We start from the raw sequence: 17,885 nt of genomic DNA, 5'->3' as shown, positions 1-17,885 counted from the left end.
TAATTCTGCTCCTGGTAATTTCATAAATGTCTTGTAAAATTAACATGTATTGCCTTAGTATGATCATTGGTAAAAATGCATTCAAACTTACCAATTCATATTTCTTTTTAATTCTAGATTGTTTTCTCTCTCTGTAATGTGTTTTCTATAGCATCCATAAATGAATCAATAATTTCTTTATAAGTAAAAGTTTGAGGCTGATTATTAGACATTAGATTTTCAAGCTTAGGTGGTGGAGGGATAGCTCACTGGATAAGAGCATTGACTCTTTCCTATTTTTTATTCATTAAAAATCTTTTCATTTTCCATACCAACCCCAGTTCCCTCCCTCCCTTTCTCCTACACCCTCATATCCTCCTTCCCATCCCCCATATACTCTTCAGAGGTGGTAAGACCTTCTTTGGGGGGAGTCAACAGGTCTGGCATGCCAGCTTGGGACAGGATCAAGCCTCCCTCACCCCACCCCACCCCACATCAAGCCAAGAGCACTGACTCCAACCACTCTTCGAGAGGATCCAGGTGCAACTCTCACCACCTGGCATCTCATAATGTTTTGTAACTCCACTTCCTGGGGATCTGACACCTCTTCTGAGCACCAGGCACATCCACGATGCACAGGTATACATGCAGGCGAAACATTCATAACCCATGAAATAAAATAAATGAATCTAATATTAAAAAAATAAAAAAGCTCAAGAAAGCAAAAGAGACTTTCAGTTTTTTGTTGTTGTTGTTTGGTTGGTTGGGTTTTTTTGTTTTTTGGTTGTTTTTTTTTTTGGCCAGGCAAGAGTTCTAGTGTCAATGTAGAATCACCGCTACTTTGTAATAACACTTGACTGTAAAGTGAGTTAGCAAATTAGTGACAGATTATTTAGGAACCACATAGCGAAAAACAGACTGTAGATTTTCATGGACAGAATTAAGCCAGTTTGGCTGTGTGGGGGTGTGGATTTGATACTTTCATTTTCTAAGCCAGCAATTTTTATCTTCAAACAGAGTTTTGTAATCATGTGTGTAGGATGCATTAAGCTAAATTTGGAATGTGTTCAGCATTTTAAGCTGCTATAGTACTAATGAGAATTTTAACTATGCCAAAAATGTGTTTTCTTTTGCCCTTTTAGACATAGCATATGATTCAGTAATAGCATTGGAATCTCTAGTTAGAAACTTTAAGGCACCCAAATTCAAAATCTTAGCATTATAGGTAAAATAGTCAACCTGACTGTGACTTCTTAATGTATTAAGCAACTGAAACAAGATAAGACAGTTAGACAGACAATCAAATATTATTGTAAGTACTCTATCTGTACAGGTTGGATGGTTTCTATTTCTGTTAGTCTAGAGATGAGTCTTAAGGATTTTATCACTGCAGTACAAGCAAACAAGCCACAGAGAAGCATTGCATTAAAGCTGATATCTATCCCACAGTGGCAAACAAGGTTGTCTGATGCTAACAATACTTTTATTCCCACTAGAAACAACTATAGACCCTTGGTAGAGGAAAGCATTCATAGCTATAGTCGTCAGACTACTCCATGTATTACAGTCCCCGGCAATATCAGTTCACAGTGAAAAATGTCCACTCCTTTAAACTGAAAGCTATTATTGAGATCCAACAGGAAAAAAAAAATCAAAGAAACTCTCAGACTTTGAAAATATCTCTCGCACACTATAGATTTGGTATATTAGAATTATTTAATAAACTAAAATTAGTAAATAATTGCCAATAATAAGAAAATTGAAAAATAATATTATAAAATATTTTTTAAAGTAGTCAGATAGGACATTTGAAACTAAACGCATTAAGGGTTGGCAAGATGACTCAGCAGATAAAGGTGACAGCCCTGTCAGCCTGGCAGCCTGAGTTTGGGCCCTAGGACGCAGAAGAGGGTGAAAGGGAAGAAGTCCTTCCTTAAGTTGTCATTTGACACAAGCACCATGACACATGTGCCCAGGACACACATGAACACACACAGTAATAAGGTGAGTAGATGAAAAAATGAATAAACAGTTGAAATAAAGGTCAGCTGGTAGTTTAAACAAAAAGTATGCAAATCTGCAGAAACTAGAGCCTGGCAGAGAGTTAATGACAGTATTCAGCATTCTACATGAGGGATAAGTATAGTGAATATGAAAGAAAATGTAACGCTTCAGATAGTCAATTAAGATTTTAATGTAGCTCTCACTGGAAAAAGAAAGCCAGGGAGTGTAAAAGAAAACCTCTGCTATTGTCCAACTCGTTTAAGAAAAGCATGGACAGAATCCAAAATCCATTCCCGATGAAAGTTCTTTCTAATCTATCATTTCCCGAGCTGATAAAAGGCTCTGGTGAAAAACAAATGATAACATTTCAGTCTATAATGAGGAAATCAAATATTTCTTCCTGTTTGGCTATTTACTCTTAGCTACTGCTATATAGCTAAAGTATGTACTGGTATGTTGTCAAACCCCTTTGCTCTTCATGGGCGTGTGTCACCTTGTTGTAGAAGTCAGTGAAGGAAGCTGTTTCCCATGCACGGTGTAACAATGCCCTGCTTCTTCGGGGGCTTCCAGAATAACAGAATTTGAAGAAATGGAGTTTCCAATTCTGACAGCCAGAAAGTACAAGAAACCTTTAGAAGTTATTCAAATTATTCTCCTTCCTATGTCTTCAGTCCACTCTGTGCCCTTGCATTTAAGACTGTGAAGGAAACCTTTTCCTCCCTCTGAATTACTTACTAGCTGACTGGGTTTGTTTCAGAGCATATGCAGGGTGGTGTGGTGATTCTGTGGTAAACAAGAGCTTGGCAACAGACACACCTCTCCTCACAATAACCAGCAGGGTGAAGAAACCTGCCACCTTAGATGTCCATATAGTAATAACTTAAGCCCTTGGTACAAGGGCAGTTTCTACTGCCAGAACAAAAAACAATTGCATGAGAAATTCTAGGATCTAGAATTCTCACGTGCTATCCAGATTTTAGCACCAGCTTCTTTGTACTTAACTTTCTAAGATCTAGATGCAAAGGAACTGGTGTCCAGAGGTGAGTGGCTCTACCTGTAACTTGTCATGTCCTCATTCATAAACATGCTTAACTGGTTAATCTTCCATTCTTCCTTTTAAATAGCCTTCCTTCGGCACCATGGTCACTAACAAACAATCTTGTTTTCCTATGGTTGACAAGAGACTCCTTCATTTTCCTGGTCGTTGTTGGAATGAGGTGCATGTGGCCACCCACATACTTGGCCACACAGCTGTCCAGCTGTTGCTTTACCTGTAGCTCCTTGCTTCCTATATCCAGTAAGTCTTTGGCTTTGTCATTGCAGTGCATGGTGCACCAGGTCAGGCAGTCCTAGAACCTTTCCATGGCAGTTGGTACTAGACCCAAACATGAGGCCCTGTGTCTTCTGGTCTTCTCTCTTCACACTTTTCACCATGCTGTCCACAGCCTCCTGCACTTGAGTTGCTGCACCTCCACCATGGTAACCCTGTGCTGCACCGTGCCAGTGCCCTGTTTATTTAATTTTTATACTTTTTTTCTTTGTCAGAGCCGCTGAGGCTTAACCCCTGATGGTTATTTTTCCGCAAAGAGAACTTTTTTCTTTGCTTTATATTTGCAAAGCCAGAATTTCTTTGCTTTGAATTCAGAAGATGATTAAGAGCTAATGTAAAATTCATATCCATTTGGCGTCTTTGATTGCCTGCAGGCCTCCTCATTCTGACACAATCTCTCCACAGAGATCTCTGACACAGACTTTTCCCTAAGTCGTTTGCATCCTCTTTCTTTTGATCTTAGCCTGATTCCACTGCTTCTCTCTGACTTCTTCTCAGTCAGCTCACTTGACTTAGACACACATGGTGTCCCCTATCATCCTCACTTCATACCTTTGTCTGGAAGGTAGGAGGACTTTCATTCCTCCCCCACTCCCACCCCCCCCCCCCCGTTCCTTCTTGTTGACAGAACTTTCTGTCCTGCCAGCAGCTCCCAAATCAACACAGTGAAACTTGTATTAGTTACAGATGCTCAGCCATTAACTCAGGCTTGTTACTAGCTAATGCTTGCATTTTAAATTAGCCCATATTTCTTACCTACACTTTGCCATATGACTTGGTACCCTTTCTCATACGGCTTACCCATCTCACCTCTCTTCATTTGCTCAGTCCTTCCCAGCTCTGCCCTTCTTCCTCTTAGCATTCTCAGTTTAGCCTCCTGCCTAACTTTATCCAGTACAGCTATTGGCTAGTCAGATTCTTTATTAATAAAATCCACAGTGACATATATTCACAATGTAAAGGAATATTCCACATTTCCCCCTTTTGTCTAATTAAAAGGAAGGTTTTAACTTTAATCAACAAAAATAGTTATGAAGTATAAGAATTACAGTTACAATATCTAGTTCATTATATTTGGCAAAATTGGAGAAAATACTCTATTATAGATCTTATCTTGGTGACTCTAAAGTTTTATACCTAATTTGCTTTTTATCATAACTAATGAAATTTTAACTATAACTAATTTTCAACTCTGTCAAACACCCCAGGAGGGTGAAATGTTACCTAACAACAGGGATACCTGGCTGTCTAGACAGTCAACCTAGGTCCTTCTGTAACATTTGGACAACCAACTTTGGCATATAGGCCTAGTATATCTGACAGCCATTTCTTTGAAGCAAGGAATTTTGTCTTAGCAAAGTTTACCAGTCACCTTTTTTGTGTCCTGCTGGTCCAGTTTAAACAGTATATTGCTAGCAGTTGAGGCAAGGGCAGTTTCTCAGACCAAATGGTTAGCTTTTGGTCATAAAGAAAGCAAACTCCATATGTAGTTTCTTTGATGCCCATCATCTTTTTTGAAGTAAATTGGTGCTGCCAGGGGCAGACATGTCTTACTGTCATGAAAAGCCTGAAGTTATTAAGTATATTAAATGCTATAATCTGTAGATCTTGGAAGTGTTTGAAGACCTTCTATCTATATAAATATATCTGTTTCTAACCTTGAAAACATACCTAGCGTGACTCTAAGTCTGACTATTATAGATGACAGTTAATCTCTATTTCTTAATTATATATTACAGTTTTATTTCAGCTACATAATCATAATGCACTAAACAAGAGTAGAAACATAATACAGCATAACAAAAATTAAACTTAAATTTGTATCAATAAATCCAAATTAATACCAATGTAATATATTTTTAGATCAGTTGTTGTTTTTTGGTTTAAAATTGACTCAATAATTTACCCTTTTATTTCATTATTTCTATATCATATCTTCCTTTTTAACTTCAGAAAGAGATCTTTCAATTTAACTCTTTTGTTTACTCTTTTTTTTATGCTATGACCAACAACTTGAAACCAACCCCCTTAAATGATAATAAACATCCATAACCCATATTTGGGGAATGTGGGTGTTATTCTCTAGACTACTTGTTTGGGGGCACAGGTAATTTTTAGGAGAAACTTGAGAAAATCAGAATAATTGTTAGGTCTTGGCTGGGCTGTTTTGTGAGGCTGGATCATCTCAGCCAGCAGCCTTGAGATTGTTGTGGATGCTGGATCAACTGGGCCATCAGTTTCCATTGCTGTCTGGTGGCCTTGTTCTGAAAACATATAAATTTTAAAGGTAACATGTATTACAAGTATGGGATATGTGGTAAATACAAGTCAGTTAAAGATGTTTTTTGGTTTTATGTTTGAGCAGGTAAAATATACATCAGTTCTTTTAGGTTTATTTCTTTATGCTTATTAGCCAGGATTTTCAGGGGGTCTTCCTTAATCAGACCTAATCATCTAACTTTGAATGAATCTACAGCCTTTTGTTTCCCGTAGAAATTAAAACATAACCTCTTTCCCAAAGTAGCCTATCTTTTGAAGCGAAGATATTTTTTAAATATATAGGGTGGTTTAATCTAGCACCTTTTATAATAAAATGTTGCTTAGCAGATATCACTCCTTAATTAACAGTTAAAAATTCAAAGACAACCTAATAACATACAGAATCCAGATACTCTGTATATTTTCCATCTTTACATGATTTATTTTACTTTACTTCATTTTTGAAGGACGTCATTATTTTAAAACTGTGTATTTCTTTTTTATGACTGTCTATACCTTCTCTTTCTCTCACAAACCTATGTATATTTTTAAACACACTGTAACCCATAGAGATTTTTTTTTCTGTCTGAATCTCTCTCTATTACATATCTGTAATCCTTTTCTGACCATATGAGCCTTTAAACTAGCAAGTAGCTTGGCTTGGGCCAAAGCCTCTGTTTCGGTGGCTGTCTCTGCCAAGCTTCATGGCAGAGGTACTGATTTGAGAGCCACAATTACTGCCCTAATTCTGGAGAGTTTTTGGAGCTGCGTGGTTTTTGCTGCTAGCACTGAGTAGGGAAACCTCTCTTAAAGGGGCTGTGCCTCTGTTTGTTGGTAGAAAAGGCAGTTACTAAGAAGCAGTGCTTGACTCCACTTTCATGTGTTTAGGATCCTTTTTAAAGCTTTGTCAGATCTTGTGTGGAAGGTTGTTACCTAACAGTGGGTGCCATTTGTCGATTGGGAGTTTCTGTCCTGCCAGCAGCTCCTAAATAAACCCCCTGAGGTTTACTTTAATTACAAATGCTTGGCCAATAGCTCAGCTTGTTACTGCCTAGCTCTTATATTTTAAATTAAACCATATTTCTTATCCACACTTTGCCATGTGGCTCAGTACCTTTTCTCAGTATGGCTTGCCCGTCTTGCTTCTCTCTGCATCTGTTGCTACTCCCCAGTTCCACCCTTCTTCCTGAATTCTCACTTTAGCTCTCCTGCCTAACTTTATCCTGTTTAGCTATTGGTCAATCAGCTTCTTTATTTAACCAATCACAGCGTCATATATTCACACAGTGTAAAGGAATATTCTACAGTTCTGATAGGTGCATACTTCTCTTCCGTCTCTTCTAGTAGTAGCTTTTCCTTTCTCCTCCTTCATTGTTTACATCTGAAAACAAAACTCCCACATCTGGTTTCTTAGTCAGGGTTCTGTACAGGAAGGAAGAAACAGAACTAATCAAAGTGTGTGTGGTGTGTGTGTGTGTGTGTAAAAGAAATGTATTATAGAGTGACTTATAGGCTGTGGTCCAGGTAGTTTGACAGTGGCTGTCTCGTAATGGAAAGTCAAAGAAACCAGTAGTTGTTTAGGTCATAGAAATTCTGGAGAATTCCTTGAAAACTGCTCATCTTCATTATACATGAGAATTCCAAAGAAGTAGGTTCTCATACCATCAGGGGAATGCCTCAACAATAGGATAGATGAACTTACCAATAAAAGTATGGGCAAACATGTAAAAAGCAAAAGCTTTCTTTTCCTGTGCTCTTTTTGTGTGGTCTCCTACCAGCAGGTGTGACCTAGATTTAGCTATCACAGGTCCACCGTTTGTCAACCTGGCATGTAATCACATCTCCTTATGTCATATGTAATTTCTAAATTAAAAGAATAACCAGGCTATAATTCATTATTATTATTATTATTATTATTATTATTATTATTATTATTATTATTTTTGAGACAGGGTTTCTCCGTAGCTTTTGGTTCCTGGACTGGAACTAGCTCTTGTAGACCAGGCTGGCCTCGAACTCACAGAGATCCGCCTGCCTCTGCCTCCCAAGTGCTGGGATTAAAGGCGTGTGCCACCACCGCCCGGCTAGGCTATAATTCTCCCTAGAATGATATAACTATCTATGTGCAACCACAAAAGCATAATTTATTTTAGAATAGATGTCAGTGTCCCTTGTGGAATGCTTTGTCTTTTAATGTCTCATAATTTAATGATAACCACTGGTACTGTCTCAATCAGTGGTGTATGATAAATAAAGAAAACATATAATATCCGCTTAATATATGTGTATCATATTATATATGTTGTATATGTTATATATTAATATAAAAATATTATATTAGTATATAAATATCCACACTTTACCAGGCTGTGGATTTTTTCCTGGAGGAGTAACCCATACTTTTATTCCTGAAAGGTCTGCTGTGCTTTTTGTCATTTTGTTTGGATTGTCGTTTGTAGTAGTTTCCAGTTGACTTTAATCACATGGTAACACCAAAAGATACCCTAAAGGTTCTCCTGCACTCCAGACATAGATTTCCCTACGTCCACTGTGCAGAAGAAATCCAAATTCCCCCAGCAGCTGGATCAATCACTCCTCCTAAGAGCGTTGATCCCTTTCTTTGCCTGTTGGTTTATGGGCATCAGAAGACCCAAGGAGCAAATCTCATTCTTCCAGTTAAATGGAATGTTTGTTGTGCCTCAGGCAGGAGCACTCCCCTGTCTGGAACCCCAACTTCTGTGCCAGTAGAGCTTAAGGCTGTGGGTCACTATGGGTAATAGTGAGTGACAGAAAGCATTTCTTTTTCACCCGCTTTGATTTATGAACTGATAAATCTTAGCTAGCTATAAGAGAAACTGTACTTTATATTGGATGTTAATTCAAAGCATATACCACCTCCTGGAATACCCTGTCCCAGCCCTTCAGGCTGCTGTCAGGTAAGTAGTGCTATTACTGTCTTCAGAAGGCCATTCCACCATTCTGTCAGGCCTGCTTCAGGAAGGAGGGAAACATGGTAGGATCTGTAGAGTCAATGAGCTTAGGCCTAAGGCTGTGCTTCTGTGGCTATAGAGTGCGCTCCTTGGTCAGAATCGATGCTGTGTGGCATACTGTAGTAGTGGATGAGACATTCTGCAAGTCCACCAGTGATAGTTGAAGCTGAACATTTTGTGAAGGATAGGCAAACCCACTTCTGTTTGAATTCTTCTTCTGACCCTGTTTGTTGTGGTTCATATATAAAATGTGAGAATGATGAATCCATCCACTCAAAATAGAACAAGTTTTCCTCATTCTACATTCAAGTTTATCTCACTTTAAAGTATATAATTCGCTATACTGAATGGAAGAATAATTCCTTATATTAATACACAAACAGGTGATAGTTGCTTGAGATAACCTAAGAACTTTCCCTACATTAGTATTTATTCAGGAAATAACTATAGTTTGCTAAAATCTTTATGCTAATTTTTATTTAGTTTATCAATTCCTGAAGTTTGCAATTCTAAATTCATTTATTCAACAGTAGCCTCAGAAGATGCATCTTCATTTTTGCCTTAGAAAAGTGAGATATGAGAGCATATAAAATTAAAACTCTTTTGTGGGAAACAAAAGCTGAAATGGAGCCTTTGATGGACTTGAGATCTGTAGTGCTCAACCCATGAAGAAGATGAAAGCAGACTGAAAGATCACATGTAACAAATGCAGCAAACAAGGGCGCAGAAGGAAAGCATAAAAGGCAATGATGAAAGCCTCAGCAGCCTGTTGCACCAGCACGCCCTGCCATGGTTTCTTAGCGAGTGCAAAGCTGTAAAAATAGAAATTCAGTGTTGTATTTTAAGATCACATCTGAAAGCAAACAATATCTAAGGAGTGAAATTGAATGGTCTGTGGAACAGAGACAGTTTCAGAAATCTGAATGTGAAATGAAATAAACTCTTTCCAAGGCCGGGCGGTGGTGGCGCACGCCTTTAATCCCAGCACTCGGGAGGCAGAGACAGGCGGATCTTTGTGAGTTCGAGGCCAGCCTGGTCTACAAGAGCTAGTTCCAGGACAGGCTCCGTAGCTACAGAGAAACCCTGTCTCGAAAAACAAAAAACAAAAAAACAAAAAAAAAAACTCTTTCCAGAAAATATAATTAGTTTCTTAATTAACATACTAATTTTATTCATATTATTTCAGTTATTAAATATTGAAAATATTTTGTTATTCATTTTAACATGTAAAATTCCTTCATATTATCTATATAGAGAAAGTATTTCAGTCTATGAAAAGTTTCCCCCCAAAATATGTTTTGAACCATTTTTTTTTTCACTTAGCATTGGGAAACATGTAATGGTACTTTGAAGATAGGCATCTGCATCTTTCCACATATATGCGTACCTCAAAAAGGCAACGTTGTATCACTTTTAAGAATGTAAATAAAAAATTTTCAGCTGTCAAAGCAATTTGATTTTAATATTATGTTCAGACCAGACCTGGTGAAACATGCCCATAATGACAACACTCTGGAGCCTGAGGTAGATGAATTGTGGTGAGCTCAAGGCCCTTATGGTCTGCTCCATGAATCCCTGTTTCGAAAGAACCAAAAAGAGAAAATTTATTCTTATTTCAAATCACTGTCTTTGGGTTGAAGTCATGGTGTGTGTATACAAGGACCATACTCTCTTCTGAAACTCAATAACATATTAAAATAATAATAACATAGATTTTATTCTAAAGTAGGTAGTAGGAGCCTGTCATCAATGTGATGATGTGATTTTACTCCTAATGTTAAGAAATCTATTAATATTTTAATGTCTCCAATAAGAAAATATATATACATTTGATTTGGTGCATAAAGAGAAACAAACCTTAATATATAGCTAACCTTCATTGAGGGTTTATTACATGTTGTATTGATCCAAGACTTTTATTAACATCTGTAATCTTCGTAATGGTGCAGAAGGGATGGTTCCTCTGCCAGCGCATCTTACAGATGAGGAGAGGAGGGCTGAGAATGTCCACACTCCTTGCTCAAGGCCACGGGGCTAATGAGTAGCAGAACAGGACAGGATAGCAACTAATTACTTGAATGTAAAATAAAACTTGAGTCTTCCCCTATTTGGTTACTATTTACCTGTGTGAATAAGTGTCTGTGAGTGAATGGCACGTGTGCCTCGGTACCTAAGGCAGGGGTTACCTGTAGTTGTGAACCACCTGGTATGAGTGCTGGGAACCTCATGGATCTTCCCGAAGAGCAGCCAGTGCTCGTAACTGTGGGTGTCTCTCCTGCCTTTGCTGCACATCTTGAAATAAACAGTGTTTTCCTGTTTGTGTATTTGCCCACAGGATGGACAGCCTGAAATTTTGTACATGTTTTGGAGTGCAGTTACCCGGGCACTTACTTCTCACTTTCATGCAGCAACAAACTGTAAGTTTCCATCCTTTTGGGTTCATTTCAGATGTTCAGTTGCCTTAAAATTTGATGTTAAACTTTTGCTGTATTGTTTTATAAAACAATTTTTTGTTATTCTACCATTCCTGACTGGGTGGCGGTGGTGCATGCCTTTAATCCCAGCCCTGGAAAGGCAGAGACAGCTAGATCTCTGTGGGTTAGAGGCCAGTTCTATCTAGAAGGTGAGTTTTAGAACACCCAGGACTGTTACACAGAAACACTCTGTTTTGAAAAACCAAACCAAACCAAACAAACAAACAAACATAACCCTCCTGTCATTTCTGTTAGACTTTTTTTTATTTATTTTTTGAGACAGAGTTTCACTGTGTTGTGTTGCCCTAGCTGTCCTGGATCTCACTCTGTAGTCCAGGCTGGCCTTGAACTCACAGAGATCTGCCTACCTCTTCCTCCCTAGTGCTGGGATTAAAGGCGTGAACCACTACCATCCAGTTTAGAATATTCTTAATTGGACTGAACATTTCCTGTGTGGATAGTATAAAGCAATTGATGTTAAAGTTTTAGTTAATTCTTTATTAGAGTGAATTTTTTTTTCCTTTTTCCTTTTTTCTTTTTTTTTTTTTTTTTGGGTTTTTTGAGACAGGCTTTCTCCGTAGCTTTTGTTTCCTGTCCTGGAACTAGCTCTTGTAGACCAGGCTGACCTCGAACTCACAGAGATCCGCCTGTCTCTGCCTCCCGAGTGCTGGGATTAGAGGCGTGCGCCACCACCGCGAGTGAGTTACTTTTTAAACGAAGATGTAAAAATTAAGATTTGATATAAATAAAGAGATCTGAATTGTGCATCACAAGTTGATCCTTAGAATCTGATTCACTCGGGCTATCAGATGGCTCAGCAGGTAAAGGCACTTGCCACTCTAGTTTGGTGATCTAAGCTTTATTACAGGATCCATAGAAAGGTAGAGAAATCTTGCATGATTTTGTGTGGAGTGCTGAGCTAAATAAAGAGCACTGCTTTAAAACAGAAAAAAGTAGGTAGCAAGAACTGTCTCCTCAGAGTTGTCCTCTGATACCCACATGCACACTGTGGAATGCACACCCCAGCCCCGACTGTATACATACAATAATAACGAAATAAACTTAAAGAAAAAAATTAGGATTCACATAACTTTTCTTGTTGTTTTTATTTCTTTGAGACAGGACCTCAATATAGAACTCAGGATGACTTTGAACTATGGCAGAGTAGCTAGAAAGAGTGAAATATGGGAACCAACTGATAGAAACAGATGCAGCAAACATTAGGCAGAGCTCGGGAATCCTGCAAGAGAGGGTGACACAGGGGTGCAGGACACCACAAGAAAACTACAGAATCAGCTAAGCTGGAGTCAGAGGGGCTCACGAACGCTGAACCGACAACAGGAAGCCTGCATGGGATTGACCCGCACTTTCCACATATGTGACTGTTGTATGACTTGGTCCTCTTGTGGGACTCCTAGCATGGGAACAGGCGCTGTCTCTGGCTTTTCAGTGGCTTTTGGAGCCCCACCTCTCTCATGGTGGCTCACCTTGCTCAGTCTTACTGCATGGGCTGCAACTTGATATACCGTGCTTTGTTGATACTCATGGGAGACCTGCCCTTTCCTGAACAGAAATGGAGGGGGAGTGAAGTGAGGGGGTGGTAGGGGGACTGTGGCTGGGATGTAAAATTAATAAAGTAATTGATTAAAAAAGAGAGAGATGTGTAAGAGTTTATCACCTCTGAGGCTCCTTGGCAAGATCATCATTCTAGGAAGAGAAAATGAACACTGTCTGAGTTTTTATCTTGACTGCTATCATTGTCAAATATCAAAAATGTACTCTGTTACTTTTTTACAAGTTATTTAAAATACAGGGTTGTAGTGGACAGGTTCTTTTCCTTTTATCAGTCTTTTGTTTTTAACTTTTTATTTTATTTTATATGTGTAAATGTTCTGATATAAGCATTCTATGACACACATCTGGAACTCCAAGAACAACTTTTGGAAGTTGATTTTCTCCATCTTCTATGTGGGCTCCTGGAATTAAACTCAAGACATCAGTCTTATAGGGCAAGCCCTTTTACTCATTGCATCATCATCCTGGCCATAATTTATCTGTTAATATTTTTTTTTTCAGAATGATATCTACTCCCCCAGAGCCTTTAGCATACAGGAAAATCTTTTTTTTTTTTTTTTTTTTGGTTTTTCGAGACAGGGTTTCTCTGTGGTTTTGGAGCCTGTCCTGGAACTAGCTCTTGTAGACCAGGCTGGTCTTGAACTCACAGAGATCCGCCTGCCTCTGCCTCCCAAGTGCTGGGATTAAAGGCGTGTGCCACCACCGCCCGGCCATACAGGAAAATCTTAAACTTTTTAAACACAATATTTTTATTTTTTTGAAAAGTCTTAAACTCATACATTTTAGAATATTGTTGAATACTGATTGGCTCAGCACATTTTTTCTCGTGGAAATTGTATAACAGTTCCATAAGGTAAATTCACCTCAGCTCACCCTCCCCACACAAGGAGTTGGTGCTCTAGGCAGCAGGGCTGTCTAGCAGTACCATGTTTGGCACTGTTATGTTGCTCTTACTCCCAGTTATTTGGGTAGACTGCTTTCTCTTTGTAGATTATATTCTCCTACTTTTTGGTACAAGCATATTTCTCTTGTGTATCAGACACTGAATCCCACCTTGCTTGGTGCTTGGTTGCCTTTGCTGCCTTTAAATACTCTTGCCATCTGTTGCAACTACTCAGATACAGATTGAATCTTTGGGGTCTTGTTTTTTGTTTGTTTGTTTGTTTAGCAAAACTGGAACAGTGATTAATCTAGGACTTACTATTTCCTGCTACTGAGGCAGAACTGCTAGCACCTTTCCACATACTAAAAGTTTACTGTGAAGGTCCTAGCCAGGCTTTCTGGAACAGGAATTATTTATTCTCAGTCTACGTGGTGAACAGATATTTTCCCTCTAATGTTTGGGGTGGCTGTTTATCCTGCTAGGGGTTTTATAACACAAATGCTGATAAGAGTTTTGCCTCATTCTCTGGGCGAACCCTTTGTTGGTCTCTTGAGTTTCTACCTCTCCCCTCTCTGGTACATCCTTCCATGATCTGATATGCTGGTCGTTACCCCTTCCCTGTGCTATGGCCTGGAAATTCCTTCCAAAAGTAAATATTCAGGTAGCCTATGTTTCCTGTCTCTCAGTAATCATATCATTTGTTCTGTGATGTGAAATGTCTTGGAAACCATTGTTTCATAGATTGCATCATTTCTGTACTTCATATAGGAGGATCAGTCTTGCCCTTTAGTATAATCTTGATCAATCAGAATCATAAGTCCCTAATCTAGTTTTATTGCCACCATGACTGTATTATTTGTTCATTTTTATTACATTTATTTATTTGTGCATGCCTGTGCATGTGTGTATGTGTGTACATGCACACCAATGTACTTTATGTGAAGTTCAAAGTATGCCTTGTGTGAGTGTTGGAGCTAGTTCTCTCTTGCCATGTCTTGGGTACCAAGCATAGATCTCCAAGTTTGGCAACAATTCCTTTTCCTATTGAGCCATCTCACAGGACTCCTAATTTAGTTTCAAATATAACATGAGGGGTTGCTTGTTGGGGTTTCTGTCCTGCCCAGTTCCCACAACTGGTAAGCCCCCAAGAAAATCACACAGAGAGTCTGCATTAGATATAAACTGATTGACCCATTAGCTCAGGCTTCTTATTAGTTCTATAACTTATATTAAACCCATTATTCTTATCTATGTTAGCCACATGGCTCAGTACCTTTTTCAGCGGGGCAGGTCACATCCTGCTTCTTTGGTGGTCTGGACAGGACAGAAACCCCAACCAGCAGGCCCTCATGCTACATTCAAAAGCAATGATAATGATACTATTGGTGTGGTGTGTGTGTGTAAGAGAGAGAGGACACACACACACACAGAGCTTCTCATCTTTGTCTGCCTGTCTTACTTTCTTTAACCATTATAGACCTTGGTACTTGCCATCATCTATCCTACTTTTTCTCATTTTGTTCACTGAGTGATCAGACCTCTGGAGGCCAGGCAGTGTCTCATGAAGAAACTCAGATTCTGATACTCTTCTTTCAAAATAGAGCCCTGGTTCCTCTCCTTGACCTTCAGCTACATAGAATTTCTCCCTTTTCTAGTTGTGCATTTACTCTTGCTCAGTTTGGTTTTGAGAAAACACTTATGAACGTGTTGGTACTTTCCTTTCTGCATTGGAAATCTCCTGATTTCTTCTCCTTGGATGTAAACTTACATTTTCCAGTCTAATTGAAACTGAAATAAGAGTGCTCTTTAGTTACTGTTTGTTCTCCTTTTATCATCTTGTCTATATTTCTCCTGAGAGTGATGTTTTTTGTCTTCATTTTCATTCTCTTGATTTCTCAACCAGGTGAAACTAATAGGTCTGACTATTTTCCACCATTCTGTTGAAATTGTTCTCATTAAAGTTACCAGTGACCTACTTCCTAATTGCCAAGTTCAGTGTGTGTTTTTCAGTGCTTACCTCTTAGGTCCATCTGTTTGTGAGTCAAAGAAGCTACTGAGAGGAAATATAATTATGTTAGAGATTCTTGTTAATATTTCACATTTTATAGTTCATATCTTCGATATCATTATTACTTTAATAACTTCCATGGGGAAAATTCCGAAGTAAGTTGATTATGAACCATCTTTCATTTTTATAGCATGCACAGTCCCTGTGGTGTGCCACGGTGCTGCTTCAGATTCCAGGCAGGCAATGTTAAGGGATGCAGCCATCTGCAGAGCTGAAGATTACAGATAATGTAACAGATTGTCTAAGTAATATTTTGGCAGAATGTATCTAAGGGGAAGTTTTCCTAGTTAGGAACATGTTCTTTCTGATTATGCATGTTCATGCTAACAAAAATATTCTACTGGAAAGTATAATTCATGGATTTGACAGACAATAAATTTAAATTTACTTTATTCAAAAAGTTCAAGGCTAACCCTATAACCATGAAGATAAAATTAATTTATATATTAAGTCCTAGTAATTTTCTGTGGGTCATGAATATTTCCAAAATATGGTTCCTAAGCCTTTTGTCTATTCTTTTCTCTTGTGGTTTCCAGATTAATAATATTGATTCAGCAACCTGTTGGGTTATGATCCATATTTTTAAGTTTCGACAGAAAGAAATGAACACTATCATTGTGAACCATTTGGAATAGAAACAGAATTTCTTTTTCTCATTTTAGACTTCTCTCAGAATATGTCATAAATAAATATGCTTTATTTTCCTCCATAGTCCATATTAATAATTTACTTGCCAAGTCTGCCTCCCACCACCTGAATGTAAGCCTCATAAGACAAGGAGTGCTCTTCTTGGAGGTGGCATCCTCAGTCGCCCACAGCAGAGATTCAGTAAATACTGTCAGACGGAGGGAAGCAGTGGGGGAAGATGCTATGCCCTTTCAAGGGAACTTAGTATTTAAAAAATGGATGAGGTAATGGTGGTTAGAGAAATGGTTAACAGCATAGGCTGGTCTTCCAAGATTTGACTCTTAATCATCATGATGGCCAGGTATAACGATGTACACCTTTAATCCCAGCCCTCTGAAGGCAGATACAGGTGGTTTTCTGTGAGGTCAGACAGGGTCACATAGTGAGAGAGACCCTGACTTTAAAAAACAAAATCAAATCTTACAGTAATTAGCACAAATAAAGTATATAATTATAAGTACTTTGTTCAGTTTGCTTTGTCTTTTTTATAATATTAGAGTAGTTGGGAGGAGTCAGTAAGATGATGAGGAGTCTATGGACAGTCTAGACCACACTATACCTAATCTTATCAAAATCATAAACATTAGGATGGCAGTGAAGCTAAATGATGCATTTTCACATTTTCTTTTGTTTTCTTTTGTTTTTTGGTACGTGCTCATTGTATGTGGTCCTATGTTGCATCTGGACATTTATATAAGTATACAATATATCTTGATATATATCTTGATAACATTCTCCCTATCTGCCTACGTTTTTCGTCCACTCTCAGCTGCCTTTTATTAGTCTCCCTTTATTCCCCTAGACACTTTCACTTCACTTCTACTTTTGATGTTCCATATACATACTTGACTCTATGTAAACAATATAGTTCTTAAAGTTAAGGTCTCTCTCTCTTTCTTTCTCTCTGTCTCTGTCTCTGTCCCTCTCTCTGTCTCTCACACACACACACACACGCGTGCGTGCACAACAAGAGTAACCTCATTTTCATTTAAAGTACTTTTTAGCTTTTTCATTCTTTGAGTTAAAGCATTTTACCATAGGTTTTTTTTTTGGTTTTTTTTTTTTTTTTTTTTTTTTTTTTTTGGTTTTTCGAGACAGGGTTTCTCTGTGGTTTTGGAGCCTGTCCTGGAACTAGCTCCTTGTAGACCATGCTGGTCTTGAACTCACAGAGATCCGCCTGCCTCTACCTCCCAATTGCTGGGATTAAAGGTGTACGCCACCACCACCTAGCTCAGGTTTTTTTTTTTTTGTTTTTTTTTTAAGATAATGTTGTGGGGTGTGTGTGTGTGTGTGTGTGTGTGTGTGTGTGTGGTGCTGGAGGGTGAAATCCAGGCACAGCCTCAAGTCTTGTATGGTGGTTTGAATAAAAGCTTCCATAGGTTCATAGGGATAGCACTATTAGAGAAGGTGTGGGCTTGTTGGAGTAGGTGTGACTTCATTGGAGGAAGTATGTCACTAGGGGAATGGACTTAGACATCTCAGAAGCTCAAACTAGGTGGCTCACAGTCTCTTCATGCTGCCTGCCATTCCAGATGTAGAACTCTCTGCTCTCCCACTCAGGATATCTCTCTCCTGGCTCTCGTATCTGTCCGCCCTCCATTTTGACCATCCCATTCCCTCAAGTTCTCCTCAACCC

The 17,885-nt window shown here is 38.6% G+C and overlaps 1 protein-coding gene and 1 pseudogene across 1 annotated transcript in view; one reads left to right on the top strand and one right to left on the bottom strand.

Moving 5' to 3' along the window:
* Cog5 (component of oligomeric golgi complex 5) overlaps window positions 1–17,885 on the top strand; it is a 224,784-nt gene that overhangs the window by 134,985 nt on the left and 71,914 nt on the right. Inside the window, exon 11 of the mRNA XM_057783089.1 lies at window positions 10,898–10,979. Coding sequence (XP_057639072.1) covers window positions 10,898–10,979 — 82 coding nt within the window. The remainder of the gene's footprint in view (window positions 1–10,897; window positions 10,980–17,885) is intronic.
* Window positions 3,072–3,461, bottom strand: LOC130882695 (protein FAM136A-like; annotated as a pseudogene).

The sequence above is a fragment of the Chionomys nivalis genome, chromosome 10 (genome assembly GCF_950005125.1).
Source record: "Chionomys nivalis chromosome 10, mChiNiv1.1, whole genome shotgun sequence".
In the NCBI taxonomy this organism is placed as follows: Eukaryota; Metazoa; Chordata; class Mammalia; order Rodentia; family Cricetidae; genus Chionomys; species Chionomys nivalis.
The sequence above is the reverse complement of the archived record's forward strand: the minus strand, read 5'-3'. Positions and strand labels throughout refer to the sequence as shown.